Source organism: Phycodurus eques, chromosome 16 (assembly GCF_024500275.1).
Source record: "Phycodurus eques isolate BA_2022a chromosome 16, UOR_Pequ_1.1, whole genome shotgun sequence".
NCBI lineage: Eukaryota > Metazoa > Chordata > Actinopteri > Syngnathiformes > Syngnathidae > Phycodurus > Phycodurus eques.
The window spans coordinates 23,150,049-23,177,321 of NC_084540.1; the positions used below are offsets into that span (position 1 = coordinate 23,150,049).

Here is a 27,273-nt window from a genome sequence, read left to right on the forward strand (position 1 = left end):
CAGGCTGAATGAGTTTTGGCCTCTAAAAGGACACAACCGCCTTCTCGATATGATCACTGTAATATTATGGACAACAATACATTTAACTCTACATAACAATTCGGTATGAGAGAGAGGTATGTGTATGACGTGACAGGAAAAGGAAGTGCAACATGCTGAGAAACTTGAAGGAATCAACATAACATGCAAACAATTCAACTGCGTCACCAGCAGAAACATCACAAGTTGTTCTGCACCTGGAAAACCTTAAACACGGACAACATTGCCACCTAGCGGGTGTTTGCTGTAAGGGCGTGTGTAGTGAAGCGCAGTTTCCACAATACAAGTGCGGCGCACTTGCGCTCTCTGCTGGAGAATATTGGCAGTACACACTTCACACTGTGTGCTCTTTCAGCACCACGGACAGCAACCTTCATTTTTCTCTTTCACTCGTCTACGACCGCAATATTTTCATCCATGCATCCATTTTGTGAGCCGCTTCTCCTCACGAGGGTCGCGGGCGTGCTGGAGCCTATCCCAGCTGTCATCGGGCAGGAGGCGGGGTACACCCTGAACCGGTTGCCAGCCCATCGCAGGGCAACATACGAACAGACAACCATTCGCACTCGCATGCACACCTACGGGCAATTTAGAGTATCCAATTTATGCATGTTTTTGGGATGTGGGAGGAAACCGGAGTGCCTGGAGAAAACCCACGCAGACACGGGGAGAACATGCAAACTCCACACAGGCGGGGACGGGGATTGAACCCGGGTCCTCAGAACTGTGAGGCTGACGCTCTAACCAGTCGGCCACCGTGCCGCCGCAATATTTTCAATTGCATTTAAAATTTCGTGATAACTGGGAGTTCATTTTTAATGATAGGACGATTTAAAAATCCATGACAAATTCTCTCTCTCTCTCTCTCTATATATATAAATCCCTCCATTTTCTGAGCCGCTTCTCCTCACTGGGGTCGCGGGCGTGCTGGAGCCCATCCCAGCTGTCATCGGGCAGGAGGCGGCGTACGCCCTGCACCGGTTGCCAGCCCATCGCAGGGCACATACAAACAAACAACCATTCGCACTCGCATTCACACCTACGGTCAATTATACACACACACACACACACACGCTAAGCTCCAAAGTGGACATGGAATTAAACAAATTAAAAAAAGACCTGCCAAAAATGTCATTCCTGTTCATTTTTGTTCCAGGTCAACATTGAACTCGTCTTGAGAATGAAGACATTAAAGACTGCTGGGTGAACAAAAACCACAGCAAAAGCTTCATACTGATAGAAACAATAGGATATTAATATCTTATTTGTTGGTTGAATGTCCACGAGCCCATCAACTTACCGTCTGTCCCTCCACAATTCCAAACACCCCCTCAGCCACACGGTGGTTTTTCTTCTTTTATTTGGATTGCGCACTTCAGTAAACAGATCTTCACAGCAACAATGCAATCAAACGAATCACTGCGCGCCGACGCCCGTTAGGTCAACAAAGTACATCTTTCCATTTACAATGGGCGAAGAACAACAACAAAAAGAAACTCAAAAGCGCAGTTCCCCTGTTACTATCGTCTTTATGGGTAACATCAACCATGTCAACCGGTTGACATCCCTTTTTGAAATTAGCTTTATCCCTCATCAACATTCAAGTACTGATTTCGATATTGCACAGGCGATAGTAAGCCAACGCTTGAAATTTGGAATTCAAAATGGAACAAATGCTAACTCAAAAGCTAACAAATGCTCGACTCTCTTGGACTCTTCATGTCAAGAAAACGGACACACAAAGCGCAACTTTTTTTTCGATGGAACAATTTCATTAAATAATTGAACACAAAAAGTCTCAGGTGGGCATGTAAGAATCTGATTTGAAGTGCAAATTCTATCTATCTATCTATCTATCTATCTATCTATCTATCTATCTATCTATCTATCTATCTATCTATCTATCTATCTATCTATCTATCTATCTATCTATCTATCTATCTATCTATCTGTGTACTGGTTTCCTGTGTGCATGTTTGTAGTATTTTGTGTTGATTGAATGTGAATTCACATTTTAACATAATCTCAGACTGCATGATTGTAAATTAACCCTGCAGGGATTATGAATGTACATCACTGGAATGAGTCAAGTCAAATGACAGCATCATATAATGTTGTTGTACAATGTGTACAAGTGCGCATATTTGGTGTCGTATGATAGAAGACAGTATCACTCTTCACGTGGATGTGTTCAGTTGCTGGGGATGGAAATTCAAATATTCTTTTCCGACATGAAAATGTCTGAACAATTTCGAACATCTCAATCTTTCCATGTTGCACTAAAAAGGATAAAAGCTTCTTTTCTGATGGCAAAGAGTGAACATTCGCAGCTTTTGTGGGGGAGGACCGTACCGTACCGTACCGTACTGTACCGTTTTTGTGCTCAGGTCCAAGCGATATCTAATCGTAAAATATTGCTTTGGTGCCATCTGAAGCCCGACTGATATTGGATTTTTGGGGCTAAAAAAAGATTTTGTCGGCCCATATATTGGCCGTAACTGGTATATCGCGTGAGATATGAAATGACATTGAACTGTTGAAACTGTACCTGAACACCAACTCTTACTTACAGCCGCCAAAATAGGATTCAAAGCAAAGAATCAAAACACCTCGAAATAAAAACAAGGAACTTTGATGAGTAACAGTGGTGACTTAAAGCTATAATCCGCGATTTCGGCGCCCCCTGCTGCTGGAAGTCGGCATTACCCGTCCCAGTCCGACAGTCCCCGTCGTCCCCTCGCGACCCCTCGCGGGTGAATATACAACAACGTAGTGGAGAAACCCGCCAGGTCGATAAAAGGGGCGGAGCGAGAGAAACTGTGGATAGTTCAATATCCAGCGTACACTTCAAATACATTCTCTAACCACGGCGGTGTTAGTTCATGTAGAGACACGCACAGAAATCATTCAAATAATGTACACGAGAAAGGAAACATATTATTGTGTTTTCCAACAACACAGCCGTGTTTATAATGTACCCGTGGATAAAAAAAGCAAAGCAAGCGGCCAAAATGCCCGCGGACGTGCGTGCGCTTGTGCCTCTCACCAGTTGCAAATGTCTTTGTTTCTTTCACAAAGATGCGACCTGCAACAAGGTGAAAACGCTGCAATACGTTCTCTGAAACGACAACGCTCTCCTCGATCGTCACGGGGCGCTCGAGTGTTGCGTTCTATTCGTTTACAAAGTGAGGATTTATCACAGAGCACAAAGAGAAATACAAAGAAAAAAGGGTTTCCCAAAGCCCAGTGAACGTGAGCGAGGGAAAAGATCCAATGTGGAAGTATCGGTGGTACACGACAACCGGCCGCTGGGAATCTTCCGTCTTGACAAGGAAGAGAGGGAATCAGGCTTTAAACGCGTCGAATCCCCCCGCCCCCCAAAAAGTGCTTCGCCGCCATCCCGTGGCATCGATAGGCCAATCAATTCTAAACCTTTTTCAGGGGTGTCAATGTCTCGAAGATTTTCGCCAAGCGCCGCCACGGATAGCGGGATTCGCCGCCGCTCACGGCAAGACGTCGTAAAACACCGAAAGCAAACAGACGGCGGCCAAAGGGTCTCGCGGGCCATCCGAGCAAATGTTCGCGAAGTCCGCCGCCGTGTCCGCCGGGGCCGTCGCTTCTGGAAACTCCCCCGCAGGGGCGTCGACGGAAAGTCTCGGAATTCGCCGAGTTCGGCGCCGCACGAAAAGCGGGACGGATCCCGGCGCTCCAGTCGGCCTCGCTACCTGCGATCTTCCGCCACCACGTCGCCGTAGCCTTCCTTGTCCACGCAGTCGGCCAGCACCCGCAGCACCAGGCCCAGCCGGCGGTCCAGGGCCCGCAGGTGAGGCCGGATGAGGACGGGCGACAGCCGGTCTGCGAGCAGCGACTCCTCCATCAGAGCGCTCAGCCGGTAGTCTTCCTTCGCCAGCAGCTGGAGACGGAGGAAGGTGGACTTCTTCACCCTGGGAACAGAAGAACCGTCGTTTGGATTCTTCGCGGCACGCGCAGAGAAGACGTCCGAGCTATCATCGCGATTCAAGACTGTAGACCTTTTCGTAACCTTTGAGGAAAAAGGGGGAGCGACCCCTCTTACATTTTCATTTTCTTCATCTACTGCACGACGACTAAGATCGTGAGCTAAACCATCAAAATGTTCTCGTCTTCTGACCTGCAGCACTGAGTGAGAGGGACCAGGATGGACATCTCATCGTGCGAGTGTTTCCCAAACCTGGAAAAGTTCCCCAAGAAAAAAAGAGGCGACGTGAGAATATTTGAACTCAGCCAACTTGGAACAAATGCACCGGATCAGAATGCCGTCGCAGTTCCTTCCGAAAATGAGACCAAACGTAAGGTCCATCAACACAGGACTTGAAAAAGAAAAAAGGAGAATATGCAAAATACACGTGGGCCAAAATAGTGACATTTCTTTCGCGGCTGTTGAAATGCTCCAAATACACTTTTACAAGCGTGAACGTTACCCTCTTCCGTTGTCAAGGTGAATAATGAAGGTGTCATTTCCAAACTTCTCAAAGGTTTCGTAATGATGGCGATCCATGTTACCTGGACAAGGAAATCAACGGTAACGGGCAATGTTTACAGTCGTTAGCAACAAATGTGCTTTTATGTCAGCGGTCCCCATGAGGTCGTGACACAAAATCTGGCACCGAGAGGCTGGTGCTTTGAAATGATATCCGGTCAAGGACACATTTTTGCTTTTCCCCGTCAGCGGCCCCTCGCACCCATCAGGAAGTCGAAGACGGTCATGTCCATGACGTCCAGCAGTCGAGTGCCGCGGTCGTACGGGGGCGTCCGCTTCACCTCGTCGCAGTAATCTGGATCCACCTCCCACCTGCTCACATTCGGCGGCAATAAGAACTCCAAAGAAAAAAGCGCTGGCGACGGCGAGGCGCGCTGCTTACTCGGCCTTCTTGCGTTTGTGGTAAGATCGCCTCCAGGGGTTTCTCCACGTCTTGCGTTTGGCCAGGTTGAGGTCGGGCAGGAAGGCGGCGAGCGAGCCTTCGATCTGGTCCGGTTTGCCGCACAGCGCGTGCTCGGTGGAGCAGTAGTAGGAACATTCGCCGTAGAAGCACACGTTGTTGGCTGGGCCGCAGGAGACACAAGCGAATGCGTACACGTACAAGAAACACAAACATTGAGGTGGAAGGAAAACGTCCATTTTCTCTGCAGCACTCCGGCGCCGTATCGCCTTTCGTCGTTTTTTCTAAGCCATGGGTTTTTTGCAGTAGAGAAATCCGTCGCTCTGTCCGGATTCAGAGATGCGCAGGTGAGTGCGGCGCAAACACTCGCCCGCACGTCTCGGCTACAGTTAGCGTTGTACACTCACCCGTTGAACTATTCTGAGCAGTCAAAGAAATCTTACCGAGGACCCGTTTAAAACACGAGCCACCGGCAAGAGTTGGATGGAATCAATTCACAAATATCAACTTTCGCCCGACGAATGGCTAACGCACACACTCGCAACGATATCGACCAGAACAAATGCCAGTAAAGCGCAATGTTCAGCTTCATTTTCCACAGCTACAGTGCTGAAGTTTGAAACATCACCGCCATGATATTCGGGTATCCGCAACGCTTTCTGCTGAGGACACAGCGTGCGCGCAACGGTGCAAACGGCCGGTTCACAGCGCGTTGCTCACGTCGTTCGAGCGGGGCGTGCTCACTGCGCGTGAGCTTGGGTTGTATGTGTGGAGGGCAAACTCAAGTACCAAACTGGCATTGAAATGTATGAAACCGATACATTGTTATAGAAACATAATCAATAATTGCTTGCTACTTTGCGGAGTTTTTTTCCAAGTGGAATGATCCTACTTTTGCCCTGTGTGCTCTCCGGCTTTATCCTACACCGCCACCCCGTGGTCAGACTGTGTCACCTCGTGTCAATTTGTGTCATGTCGCGTCGCGTCGCGTCGCGTCGCGTCGTGTGATGCTGGTGCCGATGTCGCGTCGTGTTGTTTCACGTCGTGTGGCCTCGTGTCGCGTCGCGTCGTTTGTGTCGCGTCGTTCGTGTCGCGCCGTTTGTGTCGTGTTGTTTCGCCTCGTGTCGTGTGATGCGGCCGCTGGTGTCGTTTCTACCCGGCGAGATGAAGAAAGTCCTCCATAGCTTTTTATCCCGCGTGACGTCTCGGATCTCTCGCGTCATGTTGACTAGCCGTCCGGCCACTGGGGGAACTCTCCGGAAGTCCAGGACCCTGAAAGGAAAGGTCGAGACGGGACGGTGTCAAGTAGACGACGGAACAACAGGATCGGGAGAAAGGCCGAGTTCTTCCTTGACGTCCGGTTGTCCGCAGTTGCGCTTTGACATTTTATTGATGCAATTCAGACCAATAAGGTCGGGCACCTTATTGATTTTAAAGCAGTGTTGAAATTGAAGGTTACGCATTGCTCAAAATGCGTTTTTTTTTTTTTTTGAATTAGGGATGTAATTCTCACTTTGTTTTTGATTATACACACACACACACACACACAAAGAAATACACTAGCATGTATATAACATCCCACGAGAGCGATGCATCACCGCCGCGTCTGTCTCTTTTGTGTTTTTTTTTGTTTTTGTTTTTTTCCGTAAGAACACTCTTCCGTGTTCATTTTCCCAGCGACCCGTTTCAGACTAAGCCTCGTGGGAGCAGACACACAGACGGGCACACGCACACCTGCACGAACAGAGCGAGGTGCTGATCTCGCGTGCGTGCGATGAGATGATATTGGATGACCCGCATTTACAGGTAAGAATTGAATTGAAGAATTGCAAAGAAGTAACTTGAGCTCGATTTCACGTTCATTTTGAAGAGTTTGCATCTTCTCGCAGCTTGCGTGACGTCACCTACTCGAAATTCATGAGTCATCCTTAAGTTGACTCCATAAGATAACTAAACGGCCATGAACCATATGACACCACATAAGAAGAAAAGCGTGTTAATATTTGTTGACGTATTTACAATTCAGCACCAAACACTGCAACAGGAACAAAGTCAATGATATGAATGATCCATTCAACCTAATACAATTAAGACAGTCCTAACCCAACAACAAGAACATAAATCCACATTTTGCATTTGTTTGTTTTTGGTTTAACATTTCGTTTATTTCTGTAGTTCAGTTCAAAAAGTCAAATTTGTATATTGACAGTTTCATTAAACCTCCAATGAAATTACGATTTCTTGAGATGGTGAGTTGAGGGTTTTCGTCAGCTCGAAGCGTTCGTCGCAATCGATAAAAAAGAAATAAGTCACAGAATATTTGGCTTTGTGTATTCTTGTAAGTACATAACAGGTGCGTCTCAATAAATGAGAACGTCACAGAAAATCTCATTTATTTTAGTAGTTCAGTCCAGCGCAGGAAAAATACATACAAATGTATTGAGATGTTAATTTAATTTGGGTTTTTTTAACTGTGAGAAATAGTCCAAATGATGATTCTTCTTCTTCTTCTTCTTCTTCTTCTTCATTATGTTGTGAAGCACCTCGTAACTTTTCTTTTGAAATGATTCGATGCGTGTTTTTGTACAGGCCCGCCCAACGAAAAAGCAGATACGGAGGGAGGCCAACTGCTGCCGCTTTGCACCTGAACTTGAAATAACCTGCGCTGAATGATTCCTACTTTGTCATTTTACCTGTTGCGTAAAGGGATCAAGTGCAAATCCACAAATTCAACAGCGATTACAAAGGGATGATCCCAGCACTCCTCTCATCCCCCGTGCGGCAAAATCCCATTCGAACATTCGCACTTGAAGTCAATGAGTGTTGCGCCGTCGGTCGGAATGCGCCGCCGACAGCGCAGACGAAGACGTGCGGCCCCGTCGTTCCCGGCGCAAACGCAGCGGGGTGATTTCAAAAAGGAAATATCGCACATCGTGGGAAAAGAGCAACGTTCAGCCTCACCTGTCCAAGTGGAAGGCCGCAATCTCGGCGTTGTGCCTCTCAAAGTCGGAGAAGTAGAAGAAGTCTGGAGGTGTTTGCTGCTCGCGGGTCTGCCTGAAGGATACAAAAATTAAGATGATGTCAACGCAAGCAAGAAGAATTGACAGAAAAGGCACACGCAAAAAACAAAAGGAAACATCTGGGGTGATGTTGCTTTATTGGATAAATTACTGTGGGAACGCTATCAAAATATTGCATTGACAGGGAAGTTGAAACTGGCGACGGCGAGGTTTGCCTTTGAGCAAGGCACCTCGCGGGCGTCTGCAGCAACCCGAAGTTTCTCGAAATTCATTGAAAAGATTTCCTAAAAGACGTTCAGAAAAAAGACAAAGTCCTCATTTCTGGTCAAATATTAGTACACGAGCGTTGCGATGGGAACGAGGTCGTTTCCGAAGCATTTTGGGACCGAACATTTCGTCGACGAAGACGGAGCTTCACTTGGCGCCGCTGATATCAACCTTCCGAGACTAGCGCCGATCGGAACGGCCCAAACTAGCGGGGCTTTTTTTCCCCACCTCCTCGTTGGCCGCAAAGCGTTCTAGTCTGGCGACGGCAGCGGACGGGCGGGTCGAGCGTCCGATCGGAAGACGACATGCCAAAAACGTGATTAGCGATCGGTCGACTTCAAGATTTAAACGTCGACGTGGAATCGCCAGGCTGACTCATCGGCTCGTCGGCTCAACCTCGATCCGATGCGTACAATTCCTACCGTTCAACTGAATTGTGCCTATTAGGAGAGCGTTCGTGTCTGAACAATCGATATGAGAGCGTGACCGGGAAAAAAACTAATCTTGTAATATCCCTCAGCGAGCGCGCATTGAAATGAGCGGCAAAGCTACCATGGTCCCGACTCGCGACTTGAACGTTTTCTGCGCACGGGCCCCGACTAATACTGTGAACAACCCCAAAAATGCTTTCAGTCAAGCGTTGGTCTCCATTCCGTGGCCTACATTGCGACTGGGGACATCTTTGCTGATCCTTTCAAATTTCATCAAGCTTGCGCTGACCTCGGGGTCGAGCACGGACTAATGTATATGTTCCCCGTGTCGAGTCACCGCGTTCTCCCTTCGGATGTTTTTGTCTGACCCGTCACAATAAAAGCTGCGGGGAGAAGAGAAAGCGAGGTCCGGAATCGGGACGGCGGCCACGGCGGCTCGGAGCGCCCGCGGGCGAGGTCGCTATCTGCGAGCGGCGGCGCCTCCCTGGCAGCCCTTGGTCAATCGCGCGCGCGAGGCCGAGTCTCGATCTCATCCGGCTCGCAGCGGTCGTCGTCGCCGTGGCGCTCGCGACCAGGCCGAGCCTCGCCGCTCCCTAGCTGACGCTCCCCGCGCGCCCACTGCCGGCCAGCCGTTTTCCAGCATTTGGGACGGATCTTTCGAGACCTGCAGATTATTGTGCTCCGTGAACCAAAACAAAGAGTAGACGCTCTCATCAAACCAGAAAAAAAAATCAATGTTTTGCCGTTCTCGAGTAATCGGCAGGAGAACAAAACCTTCCGGTTTGTACAATTGACATTCACAGTTCGGGCAAATATCGGCGCTCGGAAAGGTAGTCGAATGGGAGTTTCTTTATTTATCCTTCTGGGATACTTTGCTAAATAGAGCAGACTGCGTGTTTCTTCGCCGACCGCCATGTATGTCGTGTGTACGTCTTGACTACGCGGTTTAGGAGGCGACACGACAGGTTCGGAGCTTCTCGACCCTCAAAAGGAAAATTGCTTTATTGTGTTCCGGCAACGCACATCCGCTCTCGGTCATATTTGCATATCCATCCACGGAGGATTACGCGTTTTCAATAGCGGCCGGGAAATCCTCGGCATGTTCTCCGCCGGCTTCGCGAAGAATGCCGACTGCCGATTGGTCACGATTCGCCGCAACACGGAGGGGATTCCGGGGTCAGCTGCGATCGGATGTCAAAAAGCACCAGATCGGGAATAGTTACAACAATAAACCTCATCGCGCTTATGTTTCGGTAGGATCATCATCATTTCGAAATTTTCTCCTTGCATATAAAGAAAGCGCAACTCTAAATTTGGAAGTTAACCAGCGTACGCCTCCAAAGCCGCGCAAAGTTACGACTTTTGAACGTGCGTGACTTTTGCGAGATCTCGACATATCACGCCAGACGTCAGCTCAGCCAAAATCGAACAAAATGCAAAAGCTTACCAAAATGATTGATCGAAGTAAAACATTATACCATTTAAGATTGTTAATATAATAATTCATTTGTATAACGTTCATTTGAATGAATTAAAATAAGTACAAATTAACTTGTTTTGAGACCATTTTCACTTGTTTCAAGCTACTACTGTAAATATCTTGAGATCTAAAAATCCACTTTTTCGGAATAAAACCTCGGTCTGGTTTTGGATGACCTTCGATGCTATTGTAGTTTAATGTTGGTGGCGCTTTGTTTTTTTTTATAGGTTGTCCTTTGCTGTAAAAAGGATTAGCTCCACAACGTGTGTTTTCTGTTGTTGTTTTTTGTTGTTTTTTTTGGGGGGGGGGGGGGGGGGGGGGGGCCGCCACGGGACACCAGCGGCAGTCGATCGTAAGCAACAACCGGAACTGGAAGGTGCGGTTTCACCGTAGAAGAATAAACACGTAAGTGGAACTTCCCATTGTAAAAATGTTGCATGATTCATCCTGTGCTTCCCCAAAACCCTTTTTTAACTTGGGGCAGTTCCCCTTTAGAAAAACATTTGCCTCATCACAGCCACAATTTCCTCCATCAATTGAACCGAGACACAACAAGCGCTTGGATTTGAGTCCATAATGAAGACTTGTGTTACACGTACGCTTTTCCGGAACTCTTCCCCCACAAGTGAGAAATGTCATTTGAACTTGCATCGTTTGAAAAACGTTGTGCATGGGCCTCACAATGAGGCATTATCACTCAATCAATCAATCAATCAATCAATCAATCAATCAATCGATTTCCTCATCAAACGCCTCCTATCCTGCCTCTTCTCATTTTAAATTCTGAAGTCAATGAAATGAGTTTACCGATTGTACAACTTATTTTAAAAAGGGGTTTGTTGACAACAAAATGAAATAGCTCAATATTATTCATCGTGAAGAAAACAGAGAACCGGAGCGCACGAAGTCCATTTCTGTGCAGAAAGATGGTTTCTTTTCTTTCAGGGAAACTAGATTTGCCAAATTGTCAAACTCGGAGGAAAACCGCAACAAGGAGGATCCGGAAGACGTTACTACTGCCAAATATCATCACAGAGATATATATACATTTGATATTTTGTGGTGTGTTTTTTTTTTAGGTGGTACTTGGTCTCCAAAAAAGTTGGAGAAGCACGTCAGGCAGGGTTGCTTATTTATGAGGCTCTTTAAAATGTCACACTAGATTTATTTGTGCAGACATTTTCATCAGCTCCCTCGGGAATGTTCAGTCACGACACAGAGGCAAACTGCGTTGTGTAATCCCCAAACTTTGAAGCTTCTGACTTGGACTGGCCCAAAAACACATTTGAGCTGCCTCTTGGCTATTTGGCCCTTCAGTGCTCAGCAGCGACTGAAAATGCACAACGTTCAACTCCCGAAAGGCGGCCGACAATGTCAAAGAGTCCTTCCGGGGGCCGCGTTTCGCCAGCGCGCCTGCCCAGCCCGGGCAAAGGTGTTTTGTACTTGACGCCGAGCGAGCGCTCGAGCCTTCGCTCGTCGTGCTCGGTGGCCTTTTCTAAATAGAAACCGTCTATCAGAGGCTAAGCGGTGGCTGAGCGATGTCACCGTGGTCGCGAGCGGGTGACGGTCGTCAATAAGGAAGTGGGAAGAAAAGAAAAAAAAAAAAAAAGCGGTCGCAAGGCTGGCATTTATGGCGCGGTGGAAGGCCGCAACGCGGAATGTGCAGTCTATTTTGAGTTGGACCGAGCCGACGGCAGAAATCCATCAAAGCGAAACGCAATAAATACACACGCGGCGAAAGGGCCAGTGAAATTTGGAACACAAGTACGCCTTCCGTTTTCTTAACGGAATACTGAATAACCAATGAGAATGCAGCAACAACAAAGTGAGCCCGGTTAGACAATTCCAATGATTAGTTGTCTTCCGTGGATTTTTTTGACATCCTCCGACAAAACAAAAAGAACCAGCTTTGAAAATGGTAATCAGATCCATATTCCTATAAGAAAGGTATTGAAAAAAATAAAAAACCTCAATAAATCGTCATATTTCAACGTACGTAAGCACCAGTAGCGTCGACAACAACAAACAAGCAAGTGAACGGCCATCTGGAAAATAAAAACGAAGAAATAAGACGACGAGAAATGCTCGTCAGTTTAAAAAAATGCTTCCGTAAAAATGCTTGAATTTGTTTGATTTGACTTGTAATGCCTGGTTCCTTTGTATATTATGAAATTGTAATCGGCGAGAAAAAGGGGAAACAATGTTCCTTTGTGAAGATAACAATAGTAAGGCTGCATCGCAATCGGTGAGCCACGAAGGCGACGCGGCGGTTTGGACGGCGTCGGATGACGAACGACGACTTCAGTGTCATCGGCGTCGTAGTCTTCGAAGCTCTCTCGGGCTCGTAGCCTATAATCGAGCCGCTAATTGCGCTATTTCGGGAAAAATCTTTCCGGCGGCAGCAGTCGAAGCGCGACCGCCACAGAAGCTCTTCCGTGGGCACAGGAGCGCCAAAAGGGTCCGGCGTGGCCACGGCGGGCGGACCTGAGCCGGGTGGCCCCTCCCGCTTCCCGCCCTGACAAAGAGCACAGCCGCCGAGAGCCCGACTGGGACTTGGTGGACGCGCGAGGATTGTTTTCTTCTGCCGTCACCTGACGCGCGTCGCGAGCCCGCCGCCGTTTCCTTCTTTCAGGTTGGAGATTTTGGATGGATTTATGTTTTAGACATTAAAACTGTCAAAAAATATCACTAAAACACAAATTACACGTCATAAAATGTACATTGAGTACAGTGTATGTTTCAGAGTTTAAAAGGCGTTTAAGCGTATAGAAAGCGTTTATAGGCGTAAGGTAGCGGTTAATCGGCGTGTTGGCACGATGAATACGAGTTTGGGGAGGTTCATACAACTTTCAAATGTGTAGCACGAGTACTACTTCACAGATTCCACCTATTGCGGGGGCGGTCGGGAAGCTAACGAGCGATTTCCGCCGTTGAATAGAAAGTCGATTCAACTCCTCCTTCGCCTCGAAATATGAACGGGATTCATTCCGTGAGCTCGCTCGTATCTCAAATCATCTTTCCCAAGGATTCCCAAATTCCTTTGTTCATGTGCTTTTTCATCAAAATTGCAAAAAACAACAACAACTGTTGTTTTTACATTTGCTCTCTTTGCAACCTGCAACCATGGAAAACGTTTCCGCTCTTCATGTGTGATTGCTGTTCAGTGTCGAAAGACGCTTAGAAATGTATTAGCGTTATTACCATGATGATTATTATCAGTGTGATTAAAAAGCAATTCGGAAACAGGACTGCTCCTAATGTGTTGCCCTTCCTTGTTCTTCTTCCGTGGTGTTTATTAGCGGTCGGTCGGCAAAGCGGCTCAATGGCGCGGCAGCGCCGCCGACGGATGTTGTCCTGCCACTGCGGGGAAACCAACGTGACCCGACGGTGGACGTCGACTGCCGCCATCCGGCGCTTCACTCTATCTCAAATGTTTTGCTCGTGCGTGAAGGCAAAAACTTTGGAGCGAGCGTCGTAAATCAAGGCACCGCTGTTCGTCGAGACTTTTCGTTCCTCAGTGAGCAAGACGAATCGTCGTCGTTCTTAGGGTGGCGGATAACGCGTATTTGCACACCCGGGAGCGCCGTATCGTCTCTTGTGCCGCTTCACTGTTTGCGTTCGGACATCCGCCGCGTAGATGCTAATCGTTAGCCGGTCTGTGCCATTTCCCATGATGCGTCAGCATTAAGCTAGTGGGGTCAAGTGCGGTCAGTCGCATCACAAGGCACCACTTTACGTCGACGCTCGCTTTGATGCATCGGCGGCAACCATTTGAGGGAATGGCGTGCCGCAGAACGGAGGACTGCGTCGGGATTCGTGGCGATCCTACGATTATGTCGAGGGCTCATTTAAGAGCGCACGCTGGGGATATTTTACGGGTGGTTTTTAACTGCGTCCCTTCCGTCTCATCAAATCAGGCCTGCTGTGCTTTTCCTTACGGCTACAAAAAGATTGTGCTGTGCGCTCAGTTCGGAAGTCTAAAATTCATCTCCTGGAGGTACGTTCGCAGCATTCCAGCGACATTCCTTGTGGGAAGCCTGGGAATGCGCATTTCGGGGGATATAATGACACGTCGGGACATCTGCGCGAGTCGTCACCGACGCACGAGCGCAATTACACAGCGATCAATCAGACGGACACAAAATCTCCCTGGTTGACTTTGACCAGGACAAACTCACTCCAAATAGAAATACAAACACTGTATGTGCCTTTTCGACACCCCGAGTCAAGTTTTGACACCGACTCAACGGAACTTTGATGTTTGGGTTTCCCGTTTGCTGTTCTATTCTTGCGATCGGCACTCGCGAGTATTTTTCCAAATTCCGCCCTAAAACGTTTGCAATTCGGAGCGATTGCGATCCTTCCAAAGAAGGGACAACATCACCAATGCCCATTTGGCTCTCATTTTCAAAGAGTCCTCTTTAAAATGTTGACATAAACATTTTTGCTTTGCCCCAACTACAAAAACGGCAGCATCGAGAGTGGCGACAGCAATTAAGAGCCACTCGAGGTGGGCAGTAGGTCGTGACAATGGATTATTTCTTTGGACGCAGGTTGACGTGGCTTCGGACACGGCAGACATTTGGCAGCAGGTGACTTCGTGTGCCACTAAAGGGCCCCTCACATCTGCTGCACTTATTTTGCCTTTGAGGACTCGAGACAGAATCGGAATCGGCTCGATGACACACGAGCAATTTGCCACAGCAGGTGAAGCGCTTCAGAGCCTCCGAAAAAGCGCAAAACAGGTGAAAGCCCGTTGAGCGTTTCTCAGTTCAATTTCACGTTTGCACATGTAGCGACGTTTTCAACTGTCATTTTTGCGTTCACGCGGGACGCATACTGTATCTGAACTGCAAGAGTGATGGACAAACAGACGAAGAAGGAGAGAGGGAGGAAAAAAAGGAGTTGACCTAGTAAAACATTCACCAGCGATGTCTCCGTGTGAAGTGTGTAAAGGGAGTTGAAAGCTCGGGATTCTAAAATCAGAAAAGTGCTGCGTGCGTGTTTTGTTTTTTTCTTCCCCGAGTGTCTGTGTCGGCAGTTCGCCTGTCAGAACGCAACTCGTCGGAGATTCGAGATGACAGAGTGACGCGTTCGCCGCGCACGTTACGCCGCCGACCCCCCGAATCGAGAACAGACTTTGAGCCGGGAAGACGACGAAAGACGGCAACGCTTTTGACAGAACAGAAGAACGGCAAATATTCCGAATCGCATTCTAGAATAGGCGGCACGGTGAGCGACCGACCGGTGAGCACATCCGCCTCCCAGTTCAGAGGCTGCGGGTTCAAATCCTGTGTGGAGTTTGCGTGTTCTCCCCGTGCCTGCCTGCGCGGCTTTTCTCCGGGCGCTCCGCTTTCCTCCCGCGTCCCAAAAACATGCGTGGGAGCTTCATTGAACTCTCTCAATTGCCCGTAGGTGTCAATGCGAGCGCGGGCGGTTGGTTGTTTCTATGCGCCCTGCGATTGGCTGGCGACCGGTTCAGGGTGTACCGCCTCTCGCCGGCAGTCAGCCGGGATGGGCAAAAGCGGGACGGAAGAGGGATGAATGAATCTTTCAATCAGAACAATAAATGAAATCTAATCACTGAATAGTGATGCCATTTTTGGTTGGGTTTTGTTTTGTTTTGGTTCCTTCGAGCTACATCGCGAGAAGTCAATAAGCACACTGGGAAATGAGTTGGGGGGGGGGGGGGGGAAGCCCACAACTTGATTCTTTGTTGGTTTTTTTTCAGCTCTATCTTGATTTCTTTCTTTGCCTGCGCAAAGTGCACCTGATCGTCGCTGATTTGGTCAGCCATCTGAAAGAAATTGCCGGCTTGCGTCCCGAGGACTTCGGGGAGGACGTGCGATCGTTCCGCCGCGCGCGACTGCGACGCTTGACTCAAGCGGAAGCCACCTCGCCTGAGACTCAGAAAAGAAAAGAAAAGAAAAGAAAAGAAAAGAAAAGAAAAGAAAAGAAAAGAAAAGAAAAGAAAAGAAAAGAATCATCCAATATTGAACAAACGCGTGACGAGGATGCAACGTGTCTTTCCCAATTTGCCGCAAGCGAGGTATCCGCTCTGCACACAAGGGGACAACCAGACTAATATCAATTCGATATGAATATCGATATGATGTCGAGGATGCGCGGCAGGATTTGACGATGAATTTTGCCGATCATCTCACGTCGAGGGACAAATGCCGAGCTTGAATTCGCTCGACAGTCTCGGATTTCTTTCATTTTTTGCCTAGCAAAAAGCTTGCCTTCTAACTCGTATTGACGTTTTAGGTCATGCAATAGATAGAATATATAATATAATATCATATAATAATATAGCACCACTTTCAGGCAGCAACCGAAATTGGGCTAAAGTTCATATTTTGGATTGGGTTGATTATTTCTTTTGACACATTTTTGAAAAAAGCTCGAGTAAATCAAAGCTCTGTTCAATTAATGAAAAAAAAAAAAAAGGTAGTTTATTTCATGAATTCAGAAATAATGGTTTTGGGAACGCATTGTATATTTAGAAGGTTTTCTTAGTTCGACTAAGTTCAAGGGGAACTTTTCCCCCAGACATTTACAATCTTGTGCGAACGAAAGAATGACGTCAGCTCAAAGCTTTCACTTTGTATTTCACGCTCACAACTCGGAGAGCTGAAAAGAAGCGAGCAGGAAATAGGAGCGGCGACCTCCGTAGAAATGTTTACATTTCAACTCAAGACGTGATTTCGACACTCTCGTATGTGCTTCACCCACGTCGAGTGCGCAACTTTTGGCCTGTTTTACTGCCACTTCTCCTCCCCTTCACGTATCGTCGGGGAAACATTTCGGCCGCCGAAAAGATGGGGGCGACGGTCTTCGGGGTAAGTCCGGCCTTTTTTTGTTTGTTGTCGGCGGTGACAGGACAAACACTTGAAATCTTCCAAATTCAATACTTTCCTAAAAACCCTTGCATCCAAAATGAATATAATAAGAGCAATCAGTCAAGAGGAAGCACTTTTTTTTTTGTAATCGCCGACCACGCAGAAGGCCGACTCCTCGGGAGTTGGACGCGCCGCCGACACCTCGCGCGCAATTCCTCCAAATCTCCCGGCCGACAGCGGCTGTCGCCCCGCACGACTTCCACCCTCGGGTGAACGTGTCACACACCCGCGGTCCAACGCAGCTGCGTTGAGTACACAGCGCGCGGCGACACGAGCGACGGTTGAGCTCTGGGACGCTGGAGGTGACCGCACCTGAAGTGTGTTTTAGGAGAATGAGCGTGGGCTAACTCCATTTTTTGTCATTTTCAAGTTAAGTGCAAAAACGAAGAGAGAAAAGGAAGATCTTTCGGACGAATACTGGTGTCAATTGAGCTTTCGTTCCAATCATGGAAGCGGAAAGCCCCGCGACGCCCCGCTAGGATATATATTCCAGACACCTGAGGCGGCGACATTTTCCAGCGTAGGCATAAAATTGTAGTCAGCGGGGCGTGGTTTCACGCACTCGCCATTCGAGAGCGGAGGCAACGGCTTCTTTTTCTCACGATTTTGAAACCTCATTTTCCACCCGTGGTTGGTCATTTTTTCCATCCATCCCTTTTCCGTACCACCTATCTTCGCTCCGGTCGCGGCCGTGATGGCGCCCATCCCAGCTATCTTCGGGCGAGAGGCGGGGTACAACCTGAAACCGGTCGCCAGCCAATCGCAGCGCACATGGAAAAAAAAAAACAACCAACCGTTCACACTCACATTCACACCTACGGGCAATTTAGAGTCTTCGATCAACCTATTGAACCCGCATGTTTTTGGGATGCGGGAGGAAAGCGGAGTGCCCGTTGAAAAGCCACGCAGGCACGGGGAGAACATGCAAACTCCACACAGGCGGGGCCGGATTAGAACTCGCAACCTCAGAACTGTGAGGCAGATGTACTAACCGGTCGTCCACCGTGCCGCCGGCGATTTTTGGAATCATTCGAATTTGGCACTGTTGTTAACATTGTCATTGAAAACAGTCACAATAATGTTTTCAGTGGCGTTTCACATTTTCAAGACATTCCTTCTCACTTTACAGGGACTTTAAAAAGGCACGGAGAAGCAGCGGGAAGGAAATATTTACATTTCAAGTATCTTTTCATTGTGGAAATTGATTTCGAATCCTTTGAAGCTCCACCGTTTTCCCGAGGCTCCCGTGAGATCTCTTTGAGGAAAAAGGATTTCGCAAACGTCTACATAGAAGACGGAGGAGTACAAGAAAATGATTTGTGACTCCCTGGAGAAAATGTTACGAGCCGCTCCACGGTGAAGAATTTCCGAGGGGATTTGTGCGTGTGTTTGCGTGCGGCATGTACACGATGCATGTACGTCTTTACAGGTCATTCGTGTAGCGCGCATCTCTATGCGTTTGTTCGTTTGTTTGTTTGCATTTATCCGCGAAGCTTGTAACGTTTCAATTCCTTTCCGACAACGACGGACGTGTGGCAGAACAGCGCCAACTCAACGTGTGCCTTTTTGCCCGTTATCGGTGCCGTCGTTCATTTTCCGAGGCCGTCGTCGAGAGGCTGCGGCGGCTTTTCTGTTTCTGCGTTTGCGGGCACATCAACGCAACAACCCGTCAATGACGTAACGAGGCGCTCGCTTGTGCCTCTAGCCAGTTACATAATGGTTAAAAATCTTGTCAGTGTCATTTTAATCTCTCACTGCTCCATTTATTAGGTGCACCTATAGCAAACTTATGATCCTCACTTTTAATAAACACCAGTTTGTTACTTATGTTTTCCCACTCGAACAGCACATTCCAACATTGTGGAGCTTAGTAAAGTAACTGAAATAGCATGTAAAAGATTGTGTTATTGACCGTTATTACTATTACACCTATTCGTCCAACTGGGATCCAAGCGTTCACTGCCGCCGACGAATATATTCGTCAATTAAGTGTTTTCAACAGGTAGGCGTGGAAAAGAGAGTCTCGTGCGGCTTGTCTGTGAAATTCGGGTTTGTAAACCAATGTAACGACTGACAGATTGACTGCAGATGGCGGCGTTGCATCCCTTTGGATTTGAGATCAGCACACTTTTGGAGGAGAAAATAAAGATGAGGAGGTGGCTAAACTTGTCACGTCGACCATGAGGGAGACAAATGCCAACTCGTTGGAAGTCGGACAAGTTTAGCCACCTCGCACTCAGAGTACGTATAGGGTATAAACAGACTATACGCTGCGGTAGGTAGTATACCATGTGCCGCCATTGTGAGTAAAGAGGGCGCAGTGAATGACAAACAGCATGTAAAAAAAAGTCACTGACTCGAGACAAGCGGTGAGTCAACGGCGCCTTTCTTAGTTGCGTAGGCGCGAAGGAATGATCATTTTGCTATCAAAAGCATTGTCAGTCTTGTTTTATAGGGTGGGCTGTGACAAAAATAAATAACGAGTATCAAACACAACAAAAGCAAACTTTCTTCACGGTGAAGGAAGAGCGTCTACTCGTTCTTTGGTGGGTGCTTATATGGTCACACAGCGCAATATTCTTTGGGTCTCGAAGGAGTCGTCAAAATGCTCTAAAATGGATATTGCCAGGGAACTGCATTAAAACCCGCCGCTAGTGAATGACTGAAGCGGTTCTTTTCCATTTTCCGCCTACTTGATCAATTGCACATCGTTGCGCATCATCGCTACTGTCAGCTTTATAGCCCAAATGCCTCTAAATGAAGGAGAATCTGTACAATCTTTGGCTTATGTTATTATTGTCGTTCAAATTCCTAGAAATGAAAGCCGTGTTGCGATCTCAAAGACTCTGAAAAACAAACAATGTCGACATGTTCAAAATAAAGCGGTGACCCGCGCTCTTTAGAAACACAAAAAAAACAGACACACAAGTGCAAATCCAACGGAATCCGTCCCAGCGCGGCGGGAAAAAAAGGCAGCGGTTTGTTTGGGTTTTGCAGCGAGTGCCCAGAGCCAAGCGGGTCAAAGCCCATCACGCACGTACGCGCGAGACACGAGCCGTACTTTTGCATAAACGCCGCGGGACGGCCGCCGGTGCCCTTCCGCGTCTTTTCTGGCAAGCGACAGGAAAACCCGAACCCCGTGTGATGACATCACCGAACACGCCGGTGACAAACGGGCAAGACTGAGGGGAAAAAATGAATTTGTGAGCATGGAAGCAGCACGGACGAGAAGGCCGGAGCCCACGGTATGACGCAATTGGTAAGACACGATATTTGTGTGTCCACGCCACCGTCAGGATGCCGGCAGGGAGTCGGGAGGACGAGAGCCAGGCAGACACGTCGATCTGGCACCGAGTCTCGCCGAAACCTTTCCGCTCGGAACTCGGACTATATCTGCATCTTAGCTACGCTGCCTTGCTCCTCTGCAATTGCAAAGCACGTCCCTTCCGATTCCTCTTACAATTTGGAAGCGCCGCACTGGAAAGAAAAATGATGCTTCAGGAGGCGGCATGTCACGATGTTGCGGAAGAAAATCTCAATTGCTTTTTAAACAATCAAGTCATTGGGTTCGGCGCTGTGGGACATCGACGTATTTGTTCCGATCATTTAGGCCTGGCACGATATTGACTATATCGACTTATCGTTTGATAAAGAAAGTTGACGCAATCGTTTTTTTGTCATTGTGGTGGGGAGCCCATGAGCAAATATTCTTAATGAACCAAAGAAAAGACAAAAAAGGAAAAAGAAAAAGAAAGTTTTGCATTGTTTTCATGTGCTACTTGAGTTATTATATGATTTGTGTCATCTCGGTAGTAAATAGAAATTGCGCCAGATGACAACATTTTGGAAAGACCGGTGTTTTTCAAGAAGGGAAAATCCCCGTAGCGACTTCCACCAGTGACTTGAAAATTGCTGTAAATCCCAAAACACAGTTTTAGCGCAGTCGCTAAACGTCTTGCGTGTCGGCAGAATGCCATTTGCCTGGCAAAACTTGTCCAGTCTGGTCCAAGCGATGTGAAACCGTCAGCACCCTCGATGCACCCCCACTTCGAAAAGATAACTGGGGCGCGCCGGTCGGTGTCTTGGTGGAAAACAGTCAAACTGAGTTTTTTTTCGCCATCGTCCGGCTGTTCTATTTTTGTGGCCGCCTCTCATTTGTATCCTCCTGGGAACACGAGAGATGGTTGATTGCTGCGGTCCAACAGACACAAGTCGATTTCCGACTGCAGTGAGAAACACAAGACGGGCAGCTTTGTACGTTTGCGAGATATATTCATTTCGAGGTGATGAAATCCCTCAATTCCTCGCAATTGTACGTTGAGGGACATTGGCCGCTATTTTCTCACGCACTCGTTCACAAAGAGGCGAACCTCGCCCCGTCTTCGCTTGTGAACGACGGAGCACTACTTTTCTAGCCAATCGCGGCACCCGCCCGTTCCCGGTTCGCCTGCTCACCTGTGGGATGTTCGTTCCAAACACGTGTTTGATGAGCGTTCCTCAACTTTCTCACTCTTTTTGGCCACGTGTCGCAGCCGTCGAATTCCAAGTTCATGATTAGTTGCTCAAAACAATAAGGTTTATCAGTTTGAACAGGAAATATCTTGTCTTTGGAGTGTATTCCATTAAATAGAGGCCGAACATGATTTGCAAATCATTCTATTCTGTTTTTATTTGTTGAACAACAACGAATCGCTCGGGAAGGCACGTCTTTGATTGACAGCCGAACGTGATTTTGAGAGCATTTAGTGACACGCCCACAGCGCCTGCAAGCTGAAAGAATGTCTCAGTTCTTGACCGTTTTCAATCCCGATTCGTTCTTTTCTGGGATGATTCTTTTTGGTCTATTTCCACTGGCTCATCGAATCCCAAACTCTCCAGCGACACTGGCTTGTTTGTGGAAATTCCGCGTTGTGCGTTCCGCAGCCATCGAAGCGCGCTTCCGAGCAATGACTTACTTTTGATCACAGCCCAGTCGGCCCGGCCCGGCCCGGCCCGGCCGCTGTTTATTCGGGACGGCCGAGAGAGAGGACGTGCGGCCCTAGCGTACGCGTCTCCCCAAAGACGGCCCGGCGCTCGTCTTAATTAACACGTAAGCCTCACGATGTTCGTTAAACAGCAGACAGACTCGAGAAAAAGATCACAAGCGCTGAGTATCGCACCGCAGCAAAAGATGCTGACGCATCGCTTGGAAGCAATTCGAAGGAGATTTCGTTCGAGTGGGCTCGTAAGGCAAAGACGTAAGACTTCTCTGCCGCTTTTCGGATTCACTTACTTCATGGGTTTGAACAGAGCTTGTCCGTAGTTCTGGAAGGTCACGATCAACTTGAGCTGGGTGCCTCCCGATTTCATGGCTGCAAGAGAAACATTCTGCGTCAAAAGCCACGCACATGCGCGGCTCTTTTGGGGTTTGTTAGCCGCCGAATTGGAAAAGTCATTTGGCACCGATGCGGAGCAATCGCGAGCTCGTCCGCTGACAATCAAAGTGCGCTGTGGAGAAGTGGCCTGAAAATAATCAGCGGGTACAAGTGGACCCAAGCAGTTCGGAAAAACAACAACAACTCACAGTGAGTGAGGGGGAAGAGCTTCTCTCTCTTTACAACATCCACTTCAAATAAATGCCGCTGACTCGTTCTGCTGCTTACAACTTTTCACACTAGCGCGTTTTGTTTTACACAACGAGTTCCAAAAGCACAAAAGCTCCTCAGTGGCGCCTGAATGCTCTTCAAGATAACAACGACACGCACGTCACGCAAAACAACATTCACAAAATCTATTGAAGTCAACGAAATCGTCGGCACACACGTCTTCAGTCGCTCAACCTGCAAAATCTCAGGTCGTCGAAGACGCATTTTGTTTTTGAATGACGTTCGGTATTACGGTGCGGTGTATTACACCGAGAGGTGTTTTTAATCCGGCCTAACCACAACATACCTCCGCATTCGGCAAAACGCGCAAAAGCATTTCCCAAAGGGAACGCGACTCAACACCAACAATACTCACGGGTATATATTCTTTATCCTCTGCGAAGAGAAGAACGACTACGGTAATATTACTGACATGAGTTACTTATATAATATTACAGTGACTTACTAAGGAGCTGAGACGTCCAATGTAATGTAAATCCATACGTCTATGTCATATTACGCTGCCCGCAAGTAACCAAGGCATGAATATCGGAACGAGTAGCACAATGGCCATTGAATTGAAGCTAAAAATGATCCCCGCCCCCCCCGCGCAGTTCTTGTTCTTTTTTTGTGTTTTATGACATTGTGCAGGATGGCCGAATGCGGCGACCGGCGCGTGCGCATCTCCGATAATGGCCGCGCGACAACAACTGCGCTAAAGTCGACACCTGACACGCAAACGTCTCGAGAGCAGAACCTCCAGAAATGAAGAAAAAAAGGAAAGGGAAACATCACGAGAAGCCTGACTGCTGTTCTACAAACGGGACAAAGTAAAGCACGTACGTTTTCTTTTCTGACACGCTGATCTATTGTGATAACACGAAAATTCAAACAGGTGGTTTAACTCAGCAAAGTTTGCTTTAAGTCGTCGTTATCGTTATCAACTACAATCGGGAAATTACAATTGCGACCGAGTGTCAAACAAAAGCGCCCGGGCGGGGATTCGTCCATTGATTCCAGCATCTCGCCGGCTCGGGTTCAAGTAAGCCCCGCTCGGCGACGGTTCGGGCCCCCCTGCGGCGGCGCCCCCGCCGGCCCCCGGTGCCGTTTATTTTGCTCTCTTGCGCCCTTTGCAGCTGTGAGCTCACAAAAGTCGAAACCTTGTCGAAATAAGTACAGCCGGATGTTTTTTTTTTAGCTCATCCAAGCGTTCATGTCAAGCACGAGCTCCATGAGTTGAGAGCAGGTCAAGTAGATGTCGCCCTTGCGTCGCTTCATCAACTTTGAAGATTAAACTCAACACATCTATAAACCCTTGAGAGAGCGCTCGGAGCGCTGCGACCTCGAGGGAGCGACCTCGATTCGATGCTCTGCGCTGCTCGCTTTTGTTGTTTAATCTAAAACTACGACTACAAAAAAAGAGAGCGCGCTAATCCCTCCTGCGGTGGAAAAATCCCAGCAGAGCTCAGCTCGCGGTATCGTTTGACACGCAATGTCGTGACGGGACATCATCCGTCAACTTCCACGGGACAAAGGCCATCTGTCTTAGGATCGGAGAGCGTGGCGCTCTCTTTGCTTTGCGGCGTCACCTGACACATCGTACGCCGCCCGTGCGTGCGTGCAAATGAAATCAGCAGCGACACCAAATACTAAAATCGCAGAACGCATTTTGTGTACATGTGAATGAACACACAAGTTGGATCGGGTGGCACAGAAGAAGAATTTTTGCAATGGACCGCGGATCACTCGTGTGGAACATTAAAAATGAATTCACTCATTTTCAAAGCGGAGTTCCGCATATTGCCGGCGGGCGTCTTAGAGCTTTTTTTTTGGTTGCCAATCTTTCACGAAACATTTTGTTCTGTGACAATACACGCGCTGAACCTCACAAAAGAAAGAGTAGACTTTCTTCTCTCACCGGAAAGAAAAGGAGTGAAAAACTGCGAAAGGCGTCACGAGCGGAGTGTGAGGTGCCCAAACGTGCCCGACTTCCAGCGCGTTGGCACGTCACGGCCCTCGCGATCGACATTTTCACCTTCTACTCAAAAGCTGCGCCGATCTCTCGATCGCTAAAGCGATGGACGCAACGGCGCCATCGGCGGGGATCCGCAAGTCATCCGCAAGTCATTGCAGTGGGAGACCCCCTTCCTTCCGTGCCAACTCCTTGCAAAACGGATTTGACAAATATATTTGTCGGTGGCAGTAAACAGCGGTCCGCAAAGCAAAATGCGTTTTCGGAGATCGCGGCACGTCCGGCGCGTTTATTTGAATGGAGACGAATCGCTCATCGTTATCAGGCTAATGAATGCCAATTTGAGGAGCTTTCTTCTTGTCTTTTGGCTCTTTGCGATCCTATTTGTTCATTGCTTTCTTCGTTGGAACGCTTCTTTGTACGACTGCTGAGAATTGATGAATTTGACCGATTCACCGACAAGGAGAGTCGCGCGTCCGTTTTATAATAATAAGACTCATAACAACGTACTCGCGTTGAACCGGGAGCTGTCGACCGAATTGCCCAAACGGGACCAATCGAGTTTTCGGAATCGGAACGCTGACGAAACAGTTTTGCGTCATTCTCCCGATCTTCGAAGCGCACCGCAACGGATGTCACACGAGGGCGAAGTGTCAAAATCTGCTCGAATTGCTCCACCGTCGTTGCTCAACGGCGTCCGGTTGCCGCAGATCGCGCCGCGCGGAAACGAGACTCACCCACGCTGGTGATCTTCTGCGTCAGCAGGTCCCGGAGCAGGCCGTCCAGCGCCGGGTCGCGCCCGGCGTACAGCTCGTAGCGGTTGATGCCGACGTGGAAGCGCAGCCAGTTGGGGTACGACTCGGGCGCCGCTCGGGCGTTCTCCTCGTCCCGCCCCTCGCCGTCCCTGCGGAAAAGGACGACGATGAAACGAGACCCCTCCCGTTGCACACGCAGACTTTTGTTTTGCCCTCGCGAGGCATCCACTTCTCGTTTTTGATCCAAAACGAGGATAATCGGATAATAATTTGGGTGACGAATCAGAGCTGTCGTGACTCCAAAGAAAAGAAAAAAGTGCCAAAGTTGCATCGAGCGTCGCAACTACCTTGAAAGCGGGTCGGACCCTTTGCCGTGTACTTTGCTAGACCGATAGGTGGATCCCAAAAAGAAACTTGAGAAAGGTCAGGATTCCCCCATCCGTTTTCCGTAGCGCTGGAGCCACCCTGAACCGGTCGCCGGCCGGCCGATCGCAGGGCACATAGAAGCGAACGAGCACCGGCGCAACCTACGGGCAATTTAGAGTGCCCGGACAAAAGCCACGCAGGCGCGGGGACAACATACATGCCGACTCCGCACGGGACAGGCCGGATTTGAACCGGCAACCTCACAACGGCGAGGCCGATGTGCTGAGCGGCGTGCCGCCATTTTGTATTTGTATTATGATATTGAGAGCTCTGAATCGTTTCCCCCCCCCATTTTCTGGTGGCGGGGGTTGAATTGTAAATATCACGTGGCCTTTGCCATCTGCCATTTGTGCGTGTTCCAAACGAGGTGCTTCCTGCCTGCGCACAGAGAGCTGGATAGACGGCTGCCAGAGCTTTTGGAGTTATTTACCATCCTTGTTGCTCAGTCGCTTTGGGGTAAAATGCGATATCGGTGTTGACGTCGAACAAAGCGTCCCGTTCGGTCAGAGCCGGAAGCGCGAGCTGATACAATGGATGCTGGAAGAGAGCCGCGAGTCGGGACGCGCCGGCTGCGGCTGCGGCTGCGGCCACCGCGCGACCCCCGCTCTCCTCGCCGACGAGCGGCTCGCGCTCGCGCTCGCGCTCGTCCGCCTCGCCGGGCGTCCTCCTCCGCTGGGACCGCGCCGCCGCGCTCGTGCGGTTGGAGTCGGGCTCGCTGCCGAAATCGTGCAGGATTCGCAGCGCGCGCTTGTCGGCTTCGGCCCGGCCCGGCGAGTCGGCGCACCGGCAGCCGCCGACGTCCCCGCCGTCCCCGCCGTCCGCCGCCGACGTCCTCCGGTCCGGTCGGGGCAGCAAGTCGATCATAACGTGCACCGTGCACGCCACCAGGAACACCGTGAGGAGCAGCGCTCTGAATTTTCGAAACAGCATCATCGTGGCTTCTTTTCGTCCGCGCTCCCGTCAGTCGACTGCACGCGCGCGCGCCTTACGCTGGATTCGGGTCTCGGATCGGGAGCAAACAGGCGACTGCTGCTCCGAGGCACCGCGAAGGCTGCATGCTGCGCAAATAGAAACGGCAAGCAAGAAAAGGAAGTTGAATGCCGGCTGATCCGCTCCGTGCTGTGCCGCCCGAATCGGGTGCGAGCCTCCCGGCCGCTCTTCCCGCCGCCTCGTCCGCCGTCCGACTGGGCGTCGTGCGTCCGATCGTCTGAGGGAGCGATCGGCCGCACGCGCGAGCGGCGCCTGTGACGCCGCAACGCTGCCGGCCGCCACCAGAGGGCGCGCACGTCGATCGCGCGACGGCCACAGGAAACGCTTCCAGCCGCGAGCGTCACCGTCTGTCTGTCTGTCTGTCGTCTTGTGCTCGTACAGAACCACTGCTACCGATTTGACTTTTCAATTATCCAACGGCACGTGGCGACCATTTGGATTCCTTGGA

The 27,273-nt window shown here is 49.1% G+C and overlaps 1 protein-coding gene across 1 annotated transcript; it reads right to left on the reverse strand.

The window, feature by feature from the left end:
* Positions 1-1,386: 1,386 nt before the first annotated feature.
* On the reverse strand, positions 1,387-27,113 carry fam20ca (FAM20C golgi associated secretory pathway kinase a). The gene is made up of 10 exons (XM_061700110.1): positions 26,266-27,113; positions 25,392-25,558; positions 22,331-22,409; positions 7,920-8,012; positions 6,115-6,230; positions 4,941-5,121; positions 4,761-4,870; positions 4,500-4,581; positions 4,190-4,249; positions 1,387-3,983 (listed from the first exon to the last, which is right to left on the reverse strand). The coding sequence occupies exons 1-10, from the start codon at positions 26,766-26,768 to the stop codon at positions 3,761-3,763; spliced, it is 1,614 nt and encodes a 537-aa protein (XP_061556094.1). The 5' UTR covers positions 26,769-27,113; the 3' UTR covers positions 1,387-3,760.
* Between the last annotated feature and the right edge of the window lie 160 nt (positions 27,114-27,273).

What these genes read in the sequence shown, in the direction of transcription:
- fam20ca (XM_061700110.1), bottom strand. Translation starts at nt 26,768, where the DNA reads ATGATGCTGTTTCGAAAATTCAGAGCGCTGCTCCTCACGGTGTTCCTG. An exon ending in GCGACTGAGCAACAAGGATG is followed by an intron (nt 25,559 to 26,265) that starts GTAAATAACTCC and finishes CCTTTTCCGCAG; the next exon opens with GGACGGCGAGGGGCGGGACG. An exon ending in GACTTTCTTCATCTCGCCGG is followed by an intron (nt 5,122 to 6,114) that starts GTAGAAACGACA and finishes CCTGCGGCCCAG; the next exon opens with CCAACAACGTGTGCTTCTAC.